Source organism: Seriola lalandi, unplaced genomic scaffold, assembly GCF_002814215.2.
Source record: "Seriola lalandi dorsalis isolate HSWRI2012SDOR001 ecotype SW California unplaced genomic scaffold, Sedor1 jcf7180002054672, whole genome shotgun sequence".
Classification (NCBI taxonomy): domain Eukaryota; kingdom Metazoa; phylum Chordata; class Actinopteri; order Carangiformes; family Carangidae; genus Seriola; species Seriola lalandi.
This window is the reverse complement of record NW_019525225.1, coordinates 86,680-106,628: the sequence shown is the minus strand read 5'-3', so window position 1 is coordinate 106,628 and position 19,949 is coordinate 86,680. Positions and strand designations below refer to the sequence as shown.

At 40.9% G+C, this 19,949-nt stretch overlaps 1 protein-coding gene across 1 annotated transcript; it reads left to right on the top strand.

Moving 5' to 3' along the window:
• The first annotated feature begins 1,156 nt into the window (after window positions 1–1,156).
• Window positions 1,157–19,655, top strand: mybbp1a (MYB binding protein (P160) 1a). The gene is made up of 27 exons (XM_023421443.2): window positions 1,157–1,385; window positions 2,373–2,468; window positions 3,101–3,184; window positions 3,271–3,345; window positions 4,097–4,204; window positions 4,397–4,587; window positions 4,905–5,072; window positions 5,421–5,538; window positions 6,182–6,471; window positions 6,606–6,716; window positions 6,812–6,937; window positions 8,072–8,278; window positions 8,600–8,708; window positions 8,903–8,996; window positions 9,655–9,815; window positions 10,890–11,018; window positions 11,285–11,482; window positions 11,788–11,961; window positions 12,112–12,269; window positions 12,730–12,864; window positions 13,100–13,190; window positions 14,116–14,247; window positions 14,362–14,430; window positions 15,869–15,982; window positions 17,106–17,207; window positions 17,299–17,423; window positions 19,052–19,655. Exons 1-27 carry the CDS (start codon window positions 1,209–1,211, stop codon window positions 19,398–19,400), a joined length of 3,891 nt encoding a protein of 1,296 aa, XP_023277211.1. The 5' UTR covers window positions 1,157–1,208; the 3' UTR covers window positions 19,401–19,655.
• Window positions 19,656–19,949: the final 294 nt, after the last annotated feature.

Sequence of the window (19,949 nt, the reverse complement as noted above, 5' to 3'; positions counted from 1 at the left end):
TGGTTGAAAGTAACCCTCTTGTTTTGCTTCTATTTCTGTCACTTCCTTTCTATTACTAAAGTTAGCATGCCAACCAGCTAGGCCTGGCCCGTCTGGACTGTCTCTTCACCTTTCAATACAGTCACTGTAGTTCTTACAAAGACTGGTAAGTAATTGCCTGTTAATGCTAATGCTGGCTATGTATTAATAGCAAAACTTCATGATTTTGTAACATCATATCTAGTTTGAAAGCCAAATGTGGTCCAATATTCAACTTATATATAAGTTGAATGTGGAAGCTTGGAACCTTCAGTGCACAAATGCTGAAAAAGGACTTTTCAGTGAAGTAGGAGACGTCTTGTGTCCAGCAGTTAAACCTGTGAATGTAATTTAAAAACTTTTTTTGTGGGAAAAACCATATGGGATGCAAATTATTGTTTAAAAAACAATTTTTCTTATGTCTTATTCATGTCTGGAGGGAATATTTAACTCTAAATACAGTTTACTCTTGAATGGCACAATCTATGCAAGGCCAAGGTGACATCTACCAAACCCAAACATCTTCAGTTTACTATCATGAAAGTCTACGGCAATCAGAAAATATTCACATTCGAGAAGCTGAAACCAGAGAACTTGGGCAACTTTCTTAAAAAATGACTCAAAACTATTAATCGATTATCAAAGTAGTTGCTGATTATTTTTCTCACAAACGATTAATTTACTAGGTGTTGCAGTTCTAATTTCACGTCTTTATTAACATCTCTATTAATTTTAAACTGAATTATTTGAAAAAAATCTGAATACAGAGTCCTCTTTTTATCTGCACATAGTGACAACAGAATAGATGATTTGTGTATAAGGCGTGTTTGTTTGGGAAATAACATTTTCATGAATGAAAAAATACAAACAGTAACTACAAAAAACTCCAACATAAGACTTTATTCAGTTGATGTAAAATATCTGTATGCATCCTTTAACAATCACAGTAATAGAAACACGTCAGAACTGCCACTCTACTGTAAGATTATGAATTATAAATTAGATTATTATAATGCCTCAGCTTTTTGTTGTCGTCTAGGCCTGTCTGTTATTTTTCTGTTTTTATTTTCAATAAAGTTGTGAAAAAATGGGGGCGGGGTTAGGATGTTGAACCGGAAGCAGTATCTGTTCTGTGAGGCACGTTTTCCTCCTGCAGCAGCATGGACTGTTAGTTGTGGTGGTGTGAGGAGATGTCTGTAGAGATGGTGGAGCTCTCGGTAAAAGCGTCGGAGCCGGTCCGACCCGCCGGGATCCTGCAGCAGAACCGCGTCTTCCTCGACTTCTTCTGGGACTTGGCCAAACCGGATCAGGAGGTCCGGCTGAAGGCGGTGGAAAACCTCATCCAGTACTTGAAAACTAATAACAAGGTGAGGCAGATCACTGACACTGTAAACCCAGCATGGTCCTGTTGGACATGTACTCCTCAAGACGCTGGGATAGTCATAGCAGCAGTGTTGTTAGCACATGCAGTAGTAATGTCAGCAGCAATGGTATTCAAATAATTATGTGAACATGAGAACACAACCATATATAAATACTCTTAGGAGTAAAAGTCCTGCTCTCAAACGTTTACTGAAGTAAAATTTCATTAAAAATACTCTATTAGCATTATCCATAATGGGCCCTGTCAGTGTTGTATTTCTATATTACTGAGTCATTATTAGTAGGGAACTTTAATGTTGTGGCTGTGTTGAGCTCATTTTTACTGTCTCATACTTATGGATTCTTTAATCTATTACAATGTCATTTTTTACAAGCTCATAAGTTTTCTATGTAATATCATTTATGTAACGTATCTAGTAACTACAGAAGGGAAATAAATGTATTACAATATAAGGTACAGTAATTCCATCAAACATGGCCACGGGGCGAAAATTTGTTGTGCCCCTGTTGGCCCCCACTATACATTACAGTTCGACTGTGTCCTCAGGAACCTGGTAACCAACTAGAACTATAGAGCTGAAATGATTAGTGGATTGACAGAAATTAAATAGCAGTTATTTAGGTAATGATTAATTATTTCTCAAGCAAATAATTACTAGGTACCAGCTTCTCAACTGTGAATATTTGCTATTTTACCAGTTCTCTATCATAGTAAACTGGTTTTTGACTCATAGTCAGATAAGTCAAAGAAGTAGGGATCCAGGGAACAGTGATGGTGATCAATCGATTATTAAAGAAAATAATTGTTAGATAATTTGCGATGAATTATATTATCTAGCCAGAAATAGAGTAAAGTAAATGTGGGGCTTTCAAGGCCTGGGTGTTAACCATGAGCCATGTATGCAGTCTTTAAGTGTATAATAGGTGTGTGAGGCTGTGTATCATGACGTGGTGCTCTCTGTGTCCTACAGGCAGATGAGTTGGAATACACCTTTAAAAGGCTGGTGGATGGACTGGCGCACACACGAGAGACTGCGAGACCTGGATTCAGCCTGGCTCTGGGACAGGTGAGACCAAAATAATTGAACCTTTCTGTCCATAATTACAATCCCAGGTTGACTTGTATTTGGAGATATCTTAACGGTATGTGAGACCATTAGACTCCCAACTCAAAGGTCCACTTATTAGCTTTTTAAGAGCTTTCAAATACATCTCACTGTCTGTAAGTTGAGCTGGATTCCATTCACTGCTAAAAACTGTGAGATGCCATTGAAAGCCCTGGAATAAGGTCGTATAAAGGACCTTCAGTTGAGATTATTTTGTCACTCATTTCATGTTTTGGTCACACTTTTTATTAAATGAAGAGTTGTATAATAGAGATGTATAATATATTCCTGTTGCTCATCATTGATGATGATCAAGTCACTATGGTGTAATTTGATTAGCAAACACTGAATAGATCATCAGTTAATGAGTGTTACTTTATACACTCACTGTTACTCTGTAATTTCGTTTAAATTGGCGAAAATTGTGTTTTTAAATGAGTAGACAGATGTTTTGGTCTTGGCCGTGCAGTGGATGCTGAGCTGCAAACCACAAGCGATCAATTTTGGCAGTGGCCGCTCTAAGATAGCTGAGCCAAGCAGGAAATAATCAACATGTGTTGGCTTTAGCATGACATACGTTTTTTGTTTTTCAGGTCTTGAGTGCCTTTGAGGAGATCTCTCTGCAGAGTATATTGGACAGAATCAAAGAAAAGCACAATTTGCAGACAGTGAAAAAGGTGAGTGTTTGGTGTTTTCTATGTCAGCAGAGAAACTGTTTCATGAATGAGATCTGTGGCTCTGAACTTCTTCTTGTGTTTTTCAGAAACTTGTCAGAAATGCTTTGTTTGGAAACTTGTTTGGCGTCCTCGCCCTTCATCAGTCCAGCCGCCTCTCTAAAGTAAGTAGTCTCACCACCACTCATCATTTTTAAAGGAAAGGTTCAGTTTTAACTTTGTTTTCCGATGATGAGGTTTGACAGCTTGGTTAATTAAAATTTGACATTGTCATAGTAAGATAGACACAGGTGTAAATAGTAATAATACTGATGGCCAAGGTGGAAGAGTTTCACTGTGGGTAATATAGACACCAGGTTTTCTCAAGAAAGAGGAATATGTGGAATGAAAAAGACGATATCGCTGGTTCTGCTTTTATAATTCAGCTGTCCATCGTGATTCTGATAATATAATAGAAATGCATTGTCAAGTCAGTGGAGAACTTTTTTGAGTAAATGTGGATAAAATCTACATTTGTCATTCTCATTCTCTCATTCTTCTTAATTTCACACATAACAGATATGCTTCTATTTGAACAAATGTGAGAAGTTTATGTCTCTTTCTCTGACATGGAGTAAAGTTTGATCCTCACAGGCAGCCATTCATATCACACAAATCTCCCACTGTTTGTATATTGCTTATAACTTTGTAACAGTCTATATAATCATGGATTGAGGCCTCCAAATAAGCACTGTAATCGGGAGTCAGGGGTGGGGCCAACATATTATTTTTGCCCCAGATCAGGTTAATACAGCGCTAGTCTGTAGTCTAGTCTGAACAGCTGCAGACCTGCACTGTGTGTAGAGGTTTTTGTGTGTGTGAGCTGCAGTGTCACACAGTGTTGTGGTCTCTGAGCTCTGTGTTGTGTCTCTGCAGGAGCCTCAGGTGGTGTTGGGATGTGTGAAGCTCCTCCAGAGCCTCGGCCAGCACAGACAACACCTCAAGGATCTGCCCACCAAGACCATGATGGACATCCTCAATGAGGTGACTGCTTCATAATACTAGAGCCATATCACTATAACCATGACACACGCATACGTAATGCACAAGGAGTTTTACTTTTATCTGTAACTTAAATCCTGAAGTTCACTTTAAGTAATTTGATGGGTTCTTTTATGTCTGAAAACACATTTTATTTTCTAAAACTAATGTGTATTTGTATGTCATGCTTGTCAGATCTCAGAGGACGTGTTTGAGGAGGTCCTGCTGGGCGCTCTGCAAACTGACCTGGCATCAGCCTTCAATACTCCAGAGCAGCTGCAGCTGCTGCTGGTTGCACTGCAGCGCTTCCCACAAACCCTCAAACCCAAGAAACTCAAGAAGCTGCTGGGCTCCTCGACCATCATCAACACTGACAACATCCCAAAGTAAGAACACTGTGATTGGCTTGATTTGGATTTTGTAGGTTTTATGTCCCCCCACCTACCTCTGTCTCACACACACACACACACACACACACACACACACACACACACACACACACACACACACACACACACACACGTTAGCTTTCTGTCTTTGTCATTCTTTCCCTCTCTTTGAGTTTTCCTTGAACCATATTGTGTCAGTTAGCTAATATTAGCTGTAAAAAAATATGCACCAGTTTCCTTTTCTGCATCTGCTAATTAGTAGCTGTAATTAACAGCTGCTGTGTGGAAAATCAATGTGTGATGCTCTCTGGCAGGTTGACAGAGGTGTTAAAGACGGCGGCCCGCTCGGTTAAGAAGGAGTGTGTCCTCCCACCAGTGGTCCTGGACCTCCTGAAGCTCTCACTGAAGGAAGACAGCTTCCAGCTCTTCTGGAATAAAGCCATCATCCACGGCATGTTGAAGGAGCAGCCTGGGCCAACTCAGTGAGTCCACACTGGAACAAAGATGCTTCAAAGGCTCAAAGCAAAGAGGGGCTAAGATTTTTTACATTCAGAACTGGATTTTTCATGCCAAAAAAAATCCCAAAAAGCACTTGATTTTAGTTTGATGATGATGATGACGGTGGTGGTGGTGGTGTAGAACACTGTCTGACACATTGCTTCAACATCTCCCATACACGTTCAGTTTCATTGAAACGTTTGTGTCAGTTCTACTCATCTAATCTGTTATTTTTTCCCTTTAATTTGTCACTTTTGCTTGTGTCTAGTCCCCGTTCCAGTTAATTACATTCTGCTAACATGTTCCGCTGGTGTCCTCCTGTTTGTGTCCAGTTACCTGAGCTTCCGTCTGCTGGGCAGTGCCCTGCCTCATCTGTCTGTAGCCCAGCTGAAGGAGGTGTTGTCTGGAGAGGTGATGATGCACTATGGGGAACATGTGGTGTCCGCTCAGGTCAGTGGCCCTTTTTCTAGTTGACTGTAAATAGCAGGTTACGCTTGAAAAAGTTGATTGTGTGCTGTGCAGCTGTTTTCCAGGTGATCAGAAGTCTCGATGTCTGATTAATTAAAAGAGCTTAAAAAGGCAAATCATATATCTTGGTTAGGGTTGGATGTACATCACAGGGAGAGATTTTTCACAACCTGTCAACCCAAAAGTTGCTCCTATTAATGACTTATAAATGATCTGTGAAGCATTTGTAAATTATTATTATTATTATTAACCATTATTAAAGCAATGGCTTAGAGCTTATTCATAATGGGTTACTTATTAGAAAGTGATACCAAAGAGTTTCAATCCATATAATGACTTGGTCAAATTTGCCACTCTTCTATTTTTACTATACTCTTGTGAAAATACTGTGGGTATCGGACAATTACAAGCTCTCAGTATTTTGTTAATTGTCACTTACTGTAACTATAACATTAGTATATTTGATTGATATGTACAGTTACATTAATTATTGTCACATCCCTTATTGGCCAGTGTTAATTTCTCCACTCCAAATTGATAAGTAGAAGTGACTGTGTGCCTGCTTAAACCAGTGGTCATGCAGATTAACAGCAGACTAATCTCATCCATCACTTTCCTCTCCCAGAAACCAGACCGCTTCAAGCTGGCTCCAGAGATGGAGGTCTACGTGTCGGACTTCTTGCAGGGCTGTCAGGACTCAGACAAACAGCTGGTAGTGATGGTGGGCTTCTCCTCGCTGACCAACCAGGGTTACCCTGTGGTGCCGTCGGTGTGGAGGGTGGTGCAGCATCTCCAGCCTGCAGCTCTGCAGAACTACGTGGAGTGGCTGAAGAACATGTTCATGCAACCTCAGCTGGACAAGCTGCTGGACTTCAGCACTCGCAAGCAGAAAGGCAATCAGGAAGGACGGGAAAAGTGAGTGTATATGTCTGCTGTAAAAATGTCTGTCTGTCTGACAATCTCATCTCTGTACCTGTCTGGTCTGGTGACCCTGAACAGGAAGACGCAGGGATGATAACAGGATGTAACTGCTGATTATCCCTTCTCAGGAACGAGGACTCCATATTCCGCCTGAGGAAGTGGATTGTTGCCCGGCTCACCTCAATCGTTGATAACCACCAGGTGAAGAAGCAGGAGGATCTCATCATGGATGTGGCCAGGTGAGACTTGCTTGGATGAGCAATGTGAAGGTCTTTTGTGTTTGATGAGTACAACGACATCATTAGGCATCGTGTTGTTGTTTTTTTCTTTCCAGGTTCGTCTTTTTCCACGCTTTCTTCAGTGCCAAGAAGGCCTCGGCCGACATCGCAGAGACGAAGGGGAAGCTTTCCGTCCCATTGGATGATAAAACCAGAGGAGTGCTTGTCAGTTCTTTCTTTGGGTGAGACATGAAATTTTCTCTGCTGTTGTCAGACAGCTGTCTCTTAAACATTGGCCACTGATCACAGCCGGTGAGAGAAGGTAGCGTTGGTGGATATCAAAGGGAAGCGAGAAACAAGTTGATACAGTACAAAAAACAAGTAGTAACTTTATTGAAATTACAATGGATGATGAAAGAAACCATCAAAGAGGGATTGTATTCAGTTTTTGGACAACAACAGAATTCTATGGGACATGCTCTCTAATAACATCAAGCCGCAGCTATAAGAAGATACACCAACACTTAGCTAGCAGAACAAGTCTGTCTACCTGTCAAAGTCCAGGCCAAGAGAAATGATTATACATTGTTGCTTTTAGGTGGGGTGGGGTGCTCCCTCTTAAAGTGACTTTTTGCAAATCAACCAAGAGAACTGAGAAGCATCTTGTACAGCCTTATTAAAGGATTGTTATGTCACATTTTTAATGGACGTGAACTGCCACACAATCAGTTTCAACTGCTTTTGACTGTTTGATTTATTAGGGGAAATATCCGTACCACACACATGCTGGCCTACATGTTACAGTGGTTACCTGATGATTTGCAAAAGTATGCACACCAATCATAAGATTCCTGAACAGTTCACAATCAGGATTTAATCGTGCTTTAGCTTTTGAATTGATGCTAAAATAACACAGCTGCTGTCAAGAAATCCTGTGGTTGGTCCGTTTGCTTTCACACCACAAACAAACTGCATCACTGTTTGCTTGAAAGAAGACAGAGAGCTTCCTTTTCAGGCAGTGTTGGACCAGTTTTTTGGTCCACACTAGGGTTTGATTGACAAGTTTTTTTGTTTGTTTTTTTTTACCCCAGCTCAGAGTTTGTTTAAACCAATCAGCTTTGGTGTGAAAAGCATTCATCTGTAACTGGAGCTGGCAACTGCTTAATCTGTAAGATTTCAGCCTGGAAACCGGACTGTTCAAATCTTCAGGAAAACAGCACCAACAAACCAGAGAGCAAAACAAATCGGAAATAATGCGTAGGGATCCCCCCTGAAAGTCCGAAAAATGAAGAATCACAACCAGAGCAGAATCCTATTTTGTCCAAAGTGTCTTGTGCCCTCTGTGCATCACTGTTTTCTATCTGTCCACCATCCAGACTCCTTATGTCCATGCACCACCTGCCCCTCGCGGAGGACTCAGCCGAGGGCACGGCTGTGAACCAAAAGCGGGCTCTGGGTGTGACGGCCGATGGCACCATGTGGATCTACCACCTGGTCCAGTACGCCCAAGTCCTTCTTAAGCAGCCAAAATGCATCCAGAGCAGCCAGCCTTTCAGCCCCGAGCAGAGACAGGCCTGGGACAGGTAGGAAAAGAAAATCTTCTCAAAGCACGGCCTATGTGATCCCACAGCAGGACAGGATCAAGATAGCATGATACAGCTTAATTCTTCATTTTCTTCTAATGGAGCCATTCACATGAATGTAATTGTACAGGTTTAAAGGATAATTCAATTCGGTAATCTTTATATTTCTGTTCACTTACAGGTTCAACAACTACAGTACATTGTTTTAGTTTCACACCTTAAGAGATGTTAATGGCCGTACTTTTTAACACTGTTTAATGAGTGCTACTAAACAAGGAAGGAACGTGTTTGATATCTCTCTTTCTACACGTCTCCTTCCAGCATGCTGGAGTCGGTGGCAAACCTGAAGAAGAAATCCAAGAAAGGCCAGACAGCAGAGAGCAGCGCGTTCCAGCAGCTCTTCCTGTTGGTCGGCATGCACCTCTTCAAGGTACTACATACAACACAGCCGTGATACAGGATCACTGCTGTCTTGATGCTGTTGTTGTTGTGTTTTTAAAGAATACTGTATTTTGATTTTCAATCTGCTGGCACAAAAAAAAACATTGTCCTGGAAATTAGTGGAATATGAGCGAAGTAATCCTCTCGACTCCGAATACTGTCATAAATATATTTCTTCTAAAGGCCCCTGAGGAGCTGCTGGACATCATGAAAGACCTGCAGAGCTGTGTTGATAAAGCCCAGGAGAAGAAAACCAAGAAGAAAAAAAAGAAACAAGGTGAGGCCTCATACACAGTTGGTAGTTCCACCATCATTTCTTTTCACATGTTAAAGAAATAGTTCATTTTTGACACTTCAGAAATGTTTCAGTATAGTTAGTGTATATGTTACGGTGTCATTCAAATAGTTTGCAGTTGTGATTGTTTCTGAGGAGAGAAGAGTGAACTTGCATGCTCACATTTCAGTTTTAATTTTTAAGGTGAAAATATTTTGTTGTGAATAATGATTAGGTAAAGCTGTACAAACCAATATTTTTATTTTAACAATGGATCGAATGTTTCCCTCAGTGTTTTAGCGTTTTTCAGCTCATTGTTTTGGTTTTATACTTATACATTTTATACATTCGGACTACTTAAGAGTCCGATTTTTCCATCAGAATTTGCTGGAAACCAAAGCGATATAGTGGTAGTAGTATATAGTGAATATACAGTGTACATTTGTCAAGTTGCCAAGAATGTGACTGCAGATGAAAGGTAATATTATCCTGTGTCTGCTAGAAGCAACTCTTTGCTAACACATTTTTCCATTATCGACTTTGTAAAGTGTCAATATGTCAGACATTGTGCTTACAGCTTGTTCCTAGGCACCCAAGTGTTGAAAGAAATCAGTTAGTGCTGCTTTAAAGTGTATGGACGTGTGGATATTCCCTGGTGCAGCCACAGAGCAGGAGGAGGAACCTGATTGGGCGGAGGTGATGGTGGACATCTTGTTGTCCCTGCTGTCCCAGCCGAGCCGACATATCAGACAGGTCTGCAAAACCGTCTTCTCCTCCATCTGCCCCCATGTTACCGCAGCAGCCCTCACCGCCATCTTAGATGTAAGTAACATGTACGACATTGTCAAATGATCAAGCTAAATTCAATTTTGACACCAACTGTCAGCAATGTTCGACAAAATGTTTTTACAGGTAGACATGATAAGGTTCCTCTGTAGACCAGTGATGTCATTTTAATGAGACATAAGATACTGGCCCAGCCACAAGGGCCAATTACTTTGGTTTTCTGGAATTTTCCGCCACATCTTGTGTTTCTCAGAAGAAGGGGTTTGCTCGGTTGTCATGGAGATAGTTTAGTTGTTATCATGTGACCGTAGTATAGAATTTCAGTCACCTGATAAAAGGAATATATAACAGATATATATTTGAATTTGCTATGATTTGTTGACTTTGTGTAAGAACAGAAACCAGATTCCATTTTAATAATCTGCATCAATGGCCAAAATCCAGCTGGTCAATGTAGTTTTTAGGAAATGGTACTCAGATAGGAGGAACTAGTGCATTTGTTCTGGACTATTTTCAGCCGTGGATTAATACACATTTGGTACCGCAGTGTGCATTTACAGCAGCAGGACAGTGTGTGTGTGTGGGACTAACTCAAAATAAGCTCCAGGAGCGTGTGACTCAGTGCAACAGTGGGAGTCACTGCTGTGTGTGTTTTTAAATAGTGTTTGGACAACAATGGAGCACTGATGGCACAGAGGAATAAGATGTATCAGTCTTTGGCATTTCCATTGTTAAAATCCTGATATTTAAGGTGGATCCTTTTGTTTTATTGTTGGCATCTAGACAGAGGGAACAGTAGAGCAAGAGAGAATAGAAACTCAAACTTTATGGAGCGCCTCTTCTATGTGATGTGTGACGTGTGGATCAACAGTTGCAACAGTCTCCACAATGGCTGCATGTATGTAGAGAGTGTGGCGTGTGTCATACACGGGTCTTCTGTATAAAAAGGCTGCCACTACGACGCTAACTAGATCAGCATCACAAAATGGACAGATGGACAACTTTCTTGTTTGCTAACTGCCCAGATAATCAGTGTTACTAAAGTCATGTGTGTTGCACTGGCAGCTTTGTAAATGATTGTAACGATGGTGTTTTTGGGACTCTGCATAGGTTTTGGACCCAGAGAATAATGACGAGGAGGACAGCGCTGTGGTCGTCACAGACGACAACGACACCAACAAAGCCCAGAAGAAGAAATCCAAGGAAGAAGATGGTGAGGAACATGATGAGGAAATGGAGGTCAGTACTTCTCTTACGTAGTCACAACTTATCTTAATTTGTCATCTGATCAATATCATCAGCTTTCCGTCTTACATTTTGTATCGTACTGCGTGCTACCCACACCCACAAAAGTTTTCTTTTATTAGATTTTTAATAAAGACACTTAGACTTTTATTACTGATTAGACTAAATAAATGCATGTGTCTTTACTGTTAGTGTTTGTAGTGTTTTAGGAGTAACGTTTGATACTGATGTCCTCGAACATTTGGTTATGGCTCTTCCAGGATGACACATCAGATGGAGCAGATGAAGACTTTGACAATGATGAGGATGATGAGGCAATGGAAGAGGAGGAGGAGGAGGAGGAGGAGGAGGAGGAGGAGGATGAGGATGAGGAAGAGGAGGTGGAGGGGATGGAGCAAGAGGTGGACCAAAATTTCCGTTTGGAGTTGATGAAGGTGTTGCAGCAGCAGAATGCTCTGGTGGGTGTTCAGGCTTTCAGTTTGGCCTGATGTCAGTGGTTTATGTGTTTTTTTTTAATTTTTTAAGTAATGATTATTTGAACTAACATTAATTGACTTTGTTGGCCACTCGAGGGCAGTACAACAATTTGTAATCTCAAAGAAATCTTAATACAGCTAGGCCCATTTAATCATGTCCTTGTCTCTTATGTAGAGAAGAGAAAGGTGATCAGGCCACAACTGACTACAGCAGAAATGAGGTGTAATATTGTGTTAAAGAGGTATGGGTATGTAACCAGATGTCCTCTGTTGACCTGTATGTTCAGGCCACAGAGGAGGATGCCAGCAGTGATGAAGATCTGGATGATGAAGCCATGATGGAGCTGGATAAGAGCCTGTCAGCGCTGTTCTCAGAGCAGAAGAAAAAGACCCAGGCCAAGAAGGATGAGAAGTCCAAACTACAGAAAGAGAAGACTCTGGTCCGAGACTTTAAGATCAAGGTACTGTTTCCTCATTCTGCGACTTTGTAACGGACTCGTAAACAGTTTGGAAAATGTGCTTTGCTGGAGTCAGGTGATGATTAAAAGTGAAAAAATAACACCTTTCACCAACCCCAAGCCTGTGTGGCTCCTTTCTATTGGCTGTTGCAGGTGTTGGACCTCATCGAGGTGTTCGTGGCCCGGCAGGCTGGCAGTCCTCTCGTGTTGGGTTTGGTGGAACCTCTGCTCGCCATCATCGACAGAGGAATGAGCGGCGACAGCCACCAGCAGGAGCAGGATTTCCTCCGCCGAGCTGCAGACATCTTCAGGTAATGAGCCTCAGCTGTGCACTGAGGTGATTCACAGCGTCTGTGTCTGTCACTCATTCAGTGTGTGTTGTCTCCACCCCTGGTGTTTTGTTTTTTTCTTTTTTTTCTGTTGGTTTACATGATTGATGTCAAGTTTTTGTCCACCAGAGTTTTTCTGTGTTTTCTATACCTTAAATTTTCAAATTAAAAGCTGACATCTCATATTTAAACCACCACCTTCCACTGTGGTGGTTTGTAGCAACTATAATTGTTCTGAAGCTTTTTTGCCTAAAATGAATGTCCGAACACATCCTGTGCCCAAGTCCAGTGTTATGCATGCAGAGTCTGGGCCAAGCTGCTGTCTACTGAACCTGAAGCAAATCAACAAAGACTCAGCTACAGATTCAAACATCCAGGTCTTTGGGTCGGATGTCGTAGCCATTTACTGATCCTTACTTTTTGTGTAATATTTTTTTTTCAGGAACCAGTTGTGTAGATCCAAAGTTTACTGCAGGACTGTTGGTGACAGACAGGGGGAGCTCCATGACCTGCTGGACAAACTGATGACTAAATCCCAGAAACTGTCTGACTCCTCAGTCTGCCTCTACTACTTCAGGTACAGCTTACTGTGTAATAACTGAGCTGAAAAGAAAATTATGCTAAACTCGGTCTTCATGAGCAGGATGAATTTGCATATGTGTAAGACCTGTAGGTGTTTAAACGTCCACTTTGACTCAAATGTCTGTTCCAAGGTCTGGAATGAAATGATGCATAATTTGAGTCTGTTGTGAACAGTCCTGGAAATTGTGCCGTGGGTGATTTTGTATTTTACTGATGTTCTGTCCTTGCAGTGCGTCTCTGTATGTGGTGAAAGTGCTGCGAGGAGCTCCTCCTGCTGAGACCAAAGAGGAGCAGACAGCCGAGAAAGCTGCAGCAAACGACGTATGTTTATCACAAAATGATTCATGTGTCTCTTTTGTTTCCAACCGCTCTCAGAATCGGAAGAAAAATAAGATCAGCAAACCAGTTAGTAGCCTGATGAGACAGTGTGTGAGGTGTTGCTGCAGGTCAGCATGGTTGAGACTACATTTAAGCTTCACCCAAAACAAATCACACAGAGGTCAGGCCAAGCTTTTCTTTTCCATTTTATATTAAATCGCAAAGTTCATAAGTAGACAAATGGAAATTAAATATTTTGATGGAATGCAAATGTTACCGTCGCATTTTCATCCGTCATATGATGTCCAGCTTTGCACCAAATAGATTCCAGGTCTGTTCCTGTACTTCACTGGGCCAGGAAGTGGGTCAGTGCTGGATCACTTGGCCCCCTTTTAACCGGAGTCTCTTTGTCACACAGATTTCTTGTTCTTCTTCATTTTTTTTCTTCATCCATATTGGAGTTGAAATGATTAGTTGACTAATCAATTAGTTGATAATCTACTCAGTCATTTTTTTTTTTTTAAATCACCTAACTTATGTGGTGTCAGCTCCTTAAATGTGATTGTAAAACAGGGAATTTGAGGACGACACATTGGGCTCTGGGAAATGGAGATAGACATTTTTCTTACTTGAGAAAATAATCAGATTAATTGTTAATCAAAATGATTGTTAGTCGCAGCCATAATATTTCTGTTCATTTCAATTCTCTATGTGAAAGAAAGCTCCGGTGTGTGCAGCTGTCTTCAGATATTTCTACAGTGGGTCTACACCACCATACAGTTGTAGCAGGATGCTGCCGTCAGACGCTGTTCCCTTCTGTTCCTCTTTAGGACGCCCTGGTCACCATCATTCATGTACATTCATGCCTCCGTCAACAGAAAGTCTGATGGTGGGTCGTCTGGGTTTGTGTTTGTGTTTGTGTGTGCAGTTGAGGTTCATGGGGAATGTGGATGTGGATCGGGTCTCCACCATCTTCAGAGAGGCTCTGACCTCCTTCATGAGCAGGAGGAAGAGCCCTCTGACCGCTCAGATGTTCACAGACTTGTTCAACAGATTCCCCGTGAGTACAGAGACGCGTCTCATTCGGAAAACAGAAGTTAGTTCAGGACACCGCGGGGACAGAGGGCAAGTCTCCGGTGGCAGTAACTAATGCAGCTTATGTGTTGTTTTCCAGGTTTTGTGTGTGAATCTGTTGGATACAGCAGTGCAACACATCACATCTGCTGTCAGAGAACACCAGAAGGTAAAGATGTTCACTTTTTTCTACTGCAGGAACAGTTATGTGGCTAAATTTCTGACTGACAAACAACAGCGAGACAATAAGGGAGGAAGTAAAACAAAAATCTAATGTTATTTGCTGATTGATTGTCTGTGAATGTGCAGGCTGGTTTGGCTAAAAAACAACCAGGAATAAAGACTTATGGTCACTGCTTTGGACAAAGGCATCTCAACTCCAACATAAAGTCACACAAGAGTAAACTAAATGATTACAACACAGATGTCGAGGCTCATGATTAGTTTTCAATTCAGCTGTTGTAGTGCAGTAGATAAACTAGATTGCTTTTTGATTCAGTTTATGAGTTTCGGATCCTGTGTTGAATCCTCAGTCACCAAAACCAAAAAAACAAAAAACAAAACCAACAATCTGTTAGTCCTTCTCTAGTCTTTTGTTTTGAGCACATGATGTATAGATAGAAGGAAATCGTTTTATATGTTCGGGACTACTTTCACCTGCAGATTAATACTGTACAGCGTATGTGTGATTGAGTCAAATTAAACTAGCGTGTGTTCATGGTAAGGAAGGAACGTGTCACCCAGTGTAACGTGTAGCTCACTGATATGTGTTTTTTATAGTTTTTGGACAATGGAGCTCCATGGCACAGAGGACTAGGCTGTAACAGGCTCATATAGAGACTATATATATATATATATATATATATAAAATTGTTGGTAGGATCTGTTCCCAATTCTATTACGATGGGATTTGTTGACAATAATAAAATATAGAAATAAATAATGTAGAATGTTGACAAAAATATAGAATATCACCAGACTTATGCCTTTAAGAAGCTACCTTGACAATCTCCATTTTTCTGGTGATAGAATAACTTTGATCAAAATGATCAAATGTTTCCTGAAATAAACTCCCAGTTCCAATGTCTCCCAGTCTTTTCAGAAAATCTCTTTTTAACAGTTTAAATAGGCAGAATTCCTACTTTTTCTTGAACAAGAAACTGCCTTCCATTAAACAGTGTTCTCTCTACTGCTGGCCTTATTACATTAGGGCACTGTGTAATGGACAAAACCTGACGTCACTGCCCACTTGTGGACAATTATAGATAATGTAGCTGCAGGATTAGTCACTCTGATAGCGTCATTATGCCCACAAGTACCACAATTACAACCAACGTCCAGCTGCACTTTGAACCCAGCTTTCTAACATTTGATCAAAATATGGAATCAGCCATGTATTTATCATCGTTTAAAGAGTTCTGACAAACACAGAGGACTTCCTCCCTCCGTCTCAGCTGCTAGATATTCATGTATTACAAGTTCCTTCTACTGTTCAGTTCATATGTTAGACTTCCTGTTGATGGACGTGTGTGTGTGTGTGTGTGTGTGTGTGTGTGTGTGTGTGTGTGTGTGTGTGTGTGTGTGTGTGTGTGTGTGTGTGTCTTTAGGGCCAAGCGTGTGTGTTGGTGTTGCGGGCGATGCAGAGCAGGGAGGTTCAGCAGCTGCTGAGCGGCGCTCCATGGACAGAGCTCTGTGTGAAGATCACAGGTCAGCTAGCAGCGGTAAGTCAGCACAGCTCTCCATCACAGTCCTGAGATACATAGCAGGGTTAACACCCGCCATGAGCAGCAGCTACACGCAGGGAGTCAGGAAATAAGATTATATGTTTAGGTAATATCTGAATTTTACACAAGGTTACAGCAACTCAACAGCATGTTTATACAACTTGTAGCACACATTTACACGGTGGTTTTCAGTCAAGTTGTAGTGGAAACAACACTGATACAATACCAATGCTCTTTCGTTCCAAAATGTATCTGTAAATATCTGCATAGAACAGATTTGAAGTCATATTTCCATGCATAAGATTGATTGTAAGCACGAGGCTGTAACTAATTCCTCACCACGAGTAGAAGCATCCATACACCAGCATCCTTTAGGGTTGTGCAGATTTTAATTATATTGTTCTCAAAGTTAATGAGATTGCACCGTGCTGTGATAAATGATAATTAGAGCCAATACTGCATTCACTGTCCTCTGTGTGTCCTTGAGATAGCTGAGGGTAAAGACAAGCATAATTACAAGCTTCTGCAATTCTTCACCAAACCACTTCACTCCTGTGTCGCCCCGTCTTCTTCCTCCCAGACAAAACACAGCTCTAAGATGCTGACCATTTAATCACAACATCCCCACTTTTATTCCACCTTTTGTTGCGTGTCATCCCCTCTTTCTCTCACTGACCTCATTTCAAGTCAAATTTTTGCCACTTCCTCTGTGATAAAGGCATAAAAGTGTCCCGTAAATACTTTAAATTGGATTTATTGAGAAGCACGTGTAGCAAGCGATGTTTTAGTATCAGTGGTGGTTTGATGTCATTAAGTCATCATAGTAAATTAATGGCACACAACAGAATGCAAACAAGTTTACAAACAAAAGTACACAGGGAATTCATTTACACACATCATAAAAAGTCTAAAAATATAAATGTGTCAATGTTAAAATGCACTAGGATTAATGGCAGTGGCCAGTCGATAGCTGACCAACAATACCCAAACCAAACTTCCCTCTATTTGTTTTACATATAGGCAATCTAATAATAATAATAATAATAATGATCATTTGGAGCACAACAAGAATACAAGGAACAAGGATAGCAGTCTAACCCGTGTCGTCGTCTTTTCTCAGAGTCTTCAGCTGGTGGGTCAAACTGAGAGCAAGGTGGTGAAAGAGAAGGTGGTGAAAACCCTGGAGCTCTGTCAGTTCCTGGTTAAGCACGTTCACCAGCAGGTAGGTTGGTCTGTGCCTGTGGGGATGAAATCACGGGAGGGAAGCTGTTCATGTGGTTTGAGTCCAGACTTTCAATCTCTCCACTGTGTAGAAGCTGACTCTGGACCTGGAGCCAGTACAGAAGGTCCTGCTGTCCCTGACCAGCGTCATCACGTTCAAGAAGACCGGCAAGCTGGAAGACACCTACTGGGCTGTGATGAAACACTTTGGAGTCATGTAAGTTGATGTGGTTTCTATAATGGCCGCCGCAACTTCAAAAACGGTGCATAAGAAACTTTTTGTCCTTTTTTTTATTTTATTTTATTTTATTTTTTGTCTGTGTGTCAGAGCATTTGGACTGGCGATGCAGGGAAAGGGTACAGCTGTAATTAAATCATCTTGAATACAGGGATGCATGACTACATGTATTGATCTTTCTTTCATCCACCCGCTGTGATGCTTTTCCTGCAGTCTTTTGTCCTGCACACGCTCGCATGTAAAAAGCCGATAAGAAATCTGGTTACGTGTATACACGGACAAAAAAATCAACATTCTCTCTCGCCGGGTAAATCAGATTTCCAGGAAACAGGGTTTCTTGTTTACATGACACTGGAGAAATCGGATTACTGCAAACAGCTGACAGTAAACTGGTTATTCAAGAGCATGTAAACACACGTGATGTTTCTTCGCTCGGTAGCAGCAGTGTATAGTTGATGATAAAGCTCTACCAACAACACCAGTGTATCCTCCCTGCACAGCAGCAGTTGTCATTGCCACCAATGTAATGCTCGGGAGGTGAACGGTAGAATTAGCACAACCCTTCCCTGACAAGATGTATTTACCTGGCACATTTGCTTGCATGTGTTTGATAGGCCAGCGCAAACCGCTGTATTGCAGGGTCATCTGACAACTGCACAACCCTGCATTTTTTTTTTTTTTGCCAAAGCAGCATCTCAATGAAGTGAAGGAAGGGGCTGTGTTATTTTATGCAGTTCTCATGTTTGTCTGACCTAGATACTTATAGCCAAATCTTAGTTGTGGTTTCTTCATTTGGATGTTTTGTTTTTTTCAGTTTGTTTGATTAGGATTAGGGTTGGGGAAGTCATTTCTACAGAAATATAATGAATGAGACCATGTAACTGAGGGTTTGGAAGGGTTAAAAGTTATAGCAGCATTTTGACAATGCTAAAAGGCAAGTGCTTCCTCATTCTGTGGCGGAGCTGTTCAGAGATTTTAAACCTTAAGTGCAAGAGCTGAAAAAGATCTGACATCCCACTTACAAAAAGAACCAGTCCCTCTCCAGCACGGAGTGAAAGACACTCAGAGATATTATCTTCTTTTTTTAACACCACAGACTGAAGTTCAAGGTTGTTGACTGAGATTCATTTTGATTCATGATTCAGTTTTTGATGATTTGAGTCGGTAGCAATGTTTTTCTTTCCTGGTCCATTTGACTAATATAAAATCACCACTCAGGTCAGTAACTGTTTGAAAGTAATATAACCAATAAATAGACTTATCTCCATACAAAATGTTAAAGTGGTGTGATGGCTTTAGCACAAGTGTCTGCTCAAACCAAAATAGTTTGATTAAAAGCATTTAATATCAATATCTGCTGAAACTAGGTTTTTTTTTTAAACTTAAATTGATACATTTTTAAAGGATGATGTATGTATGGTGATGCCTCTGATTGATAAGTTGAATCAGCTCTTCTATCATTTGTTACATGAGCCTCTTTCTTTACCACAGGGCTTATGAAATACGAGGTTTCTTCTTTTCCTTCTTTATTTTTTTACTTTTTATTTTCTTGTTTTGCATGAAAGCCGTCATGTTGACCTTGAATGTGTTCATGTTCACATTCGCAGGAAACCCAAGGTAGAAAAGACAAAATCTGACAAGGAGGCCGACCAACAGCCAGTTTCCAAGAAGAAGAAGAAAGGCTTTCTACCCGACACAAAAAAGCGTAAAATGCGCAAGAAGCCTGTTTTAGAGCCAGCAGCAGACAACTCAACTCCCACAGACAAACCAGGAGCAGCCAAAGGACAGGCCAAAAAGAAACATGACAAGAAAACAAAGCAGAAACGACCAGCCGACGGCGCGGCAGCTTCTCAGCCCAACCCGGCCAAGAAGAGCAAGACACAGTCTGAGAGCAAACCAGCAAAGAAGAAGAAGAAGAAACCCAAGCAGAAGAAAGATGGAGCAGGTCAAATGTAAAGCGGACACTGCTATTTTAATGGACACAAAGAAGTTTTTGTTAATTTCTTTTTGAAGAGGCTGTGCTTTCGTCTGTTAATTTTTCTACTGTGCATGCAGTCGACCTCTTGGCTGCAAGTTCTGGCAATATGTTGGTATGTTTCAGTATGAAATAATTCCATATTGAAATTGTCAGATGTTTGGGAAGTGAATTAAGACACATTATTTTTCTAATGTGTGGCTCTTGATTAAATAAATATATCTACAAAAAGTTAACTTCTCTACCCAAAAATCCATCACAAACCTGCTCCCACACCCTTCGTCGTCACTTCTTCAGATTTTTTGATATTTCTGCAGTCTTCTTTTTTTTTTAAGGTTGATAACAATGTAAGGTTGATACCTGTCATGGCCTGGAGTTGAAAATAAAATGTATAAAAATAAAAAAATTTGATATACAGCACTGTGCAAAGGTTTTGGGCCCTCAAAAGTAAAGTTAACTTCATACAAAGTTCAGTAAAGACAAAAAAAACTAAATTAAATTGGTATTTGTCGTCACCACCCTTTGACTAT

What these genes read in the sequence shown, in the direction of transcription:
- mybbp1a (XM_023421443.2), top strand. Translation starts at nt 1,209, where the DNA reads ATGTCTGTAGAGATGGTGGAGCTCTCGGTAAAAGCGTCGGAGCCGGTC. An exon ending in TCGGCATGCACCTCTTCAAG is followed by an intron (nt 8,709 to 8,902) that starts GTACTACATACA and finishes TTTCTTCTAAAG; the next exon opens with GCCCCTGAGGAGCTGCTGGA. An exon ending in CTGTCAGAGAACACCAGAAG is followed by an intron (nt 14,431 to 15,868) that starts GTAAAGATGTTC and finishes GTGTGTCTTTAG; the next exon opens with GGCCAAGCGTGTGTGTTGGT.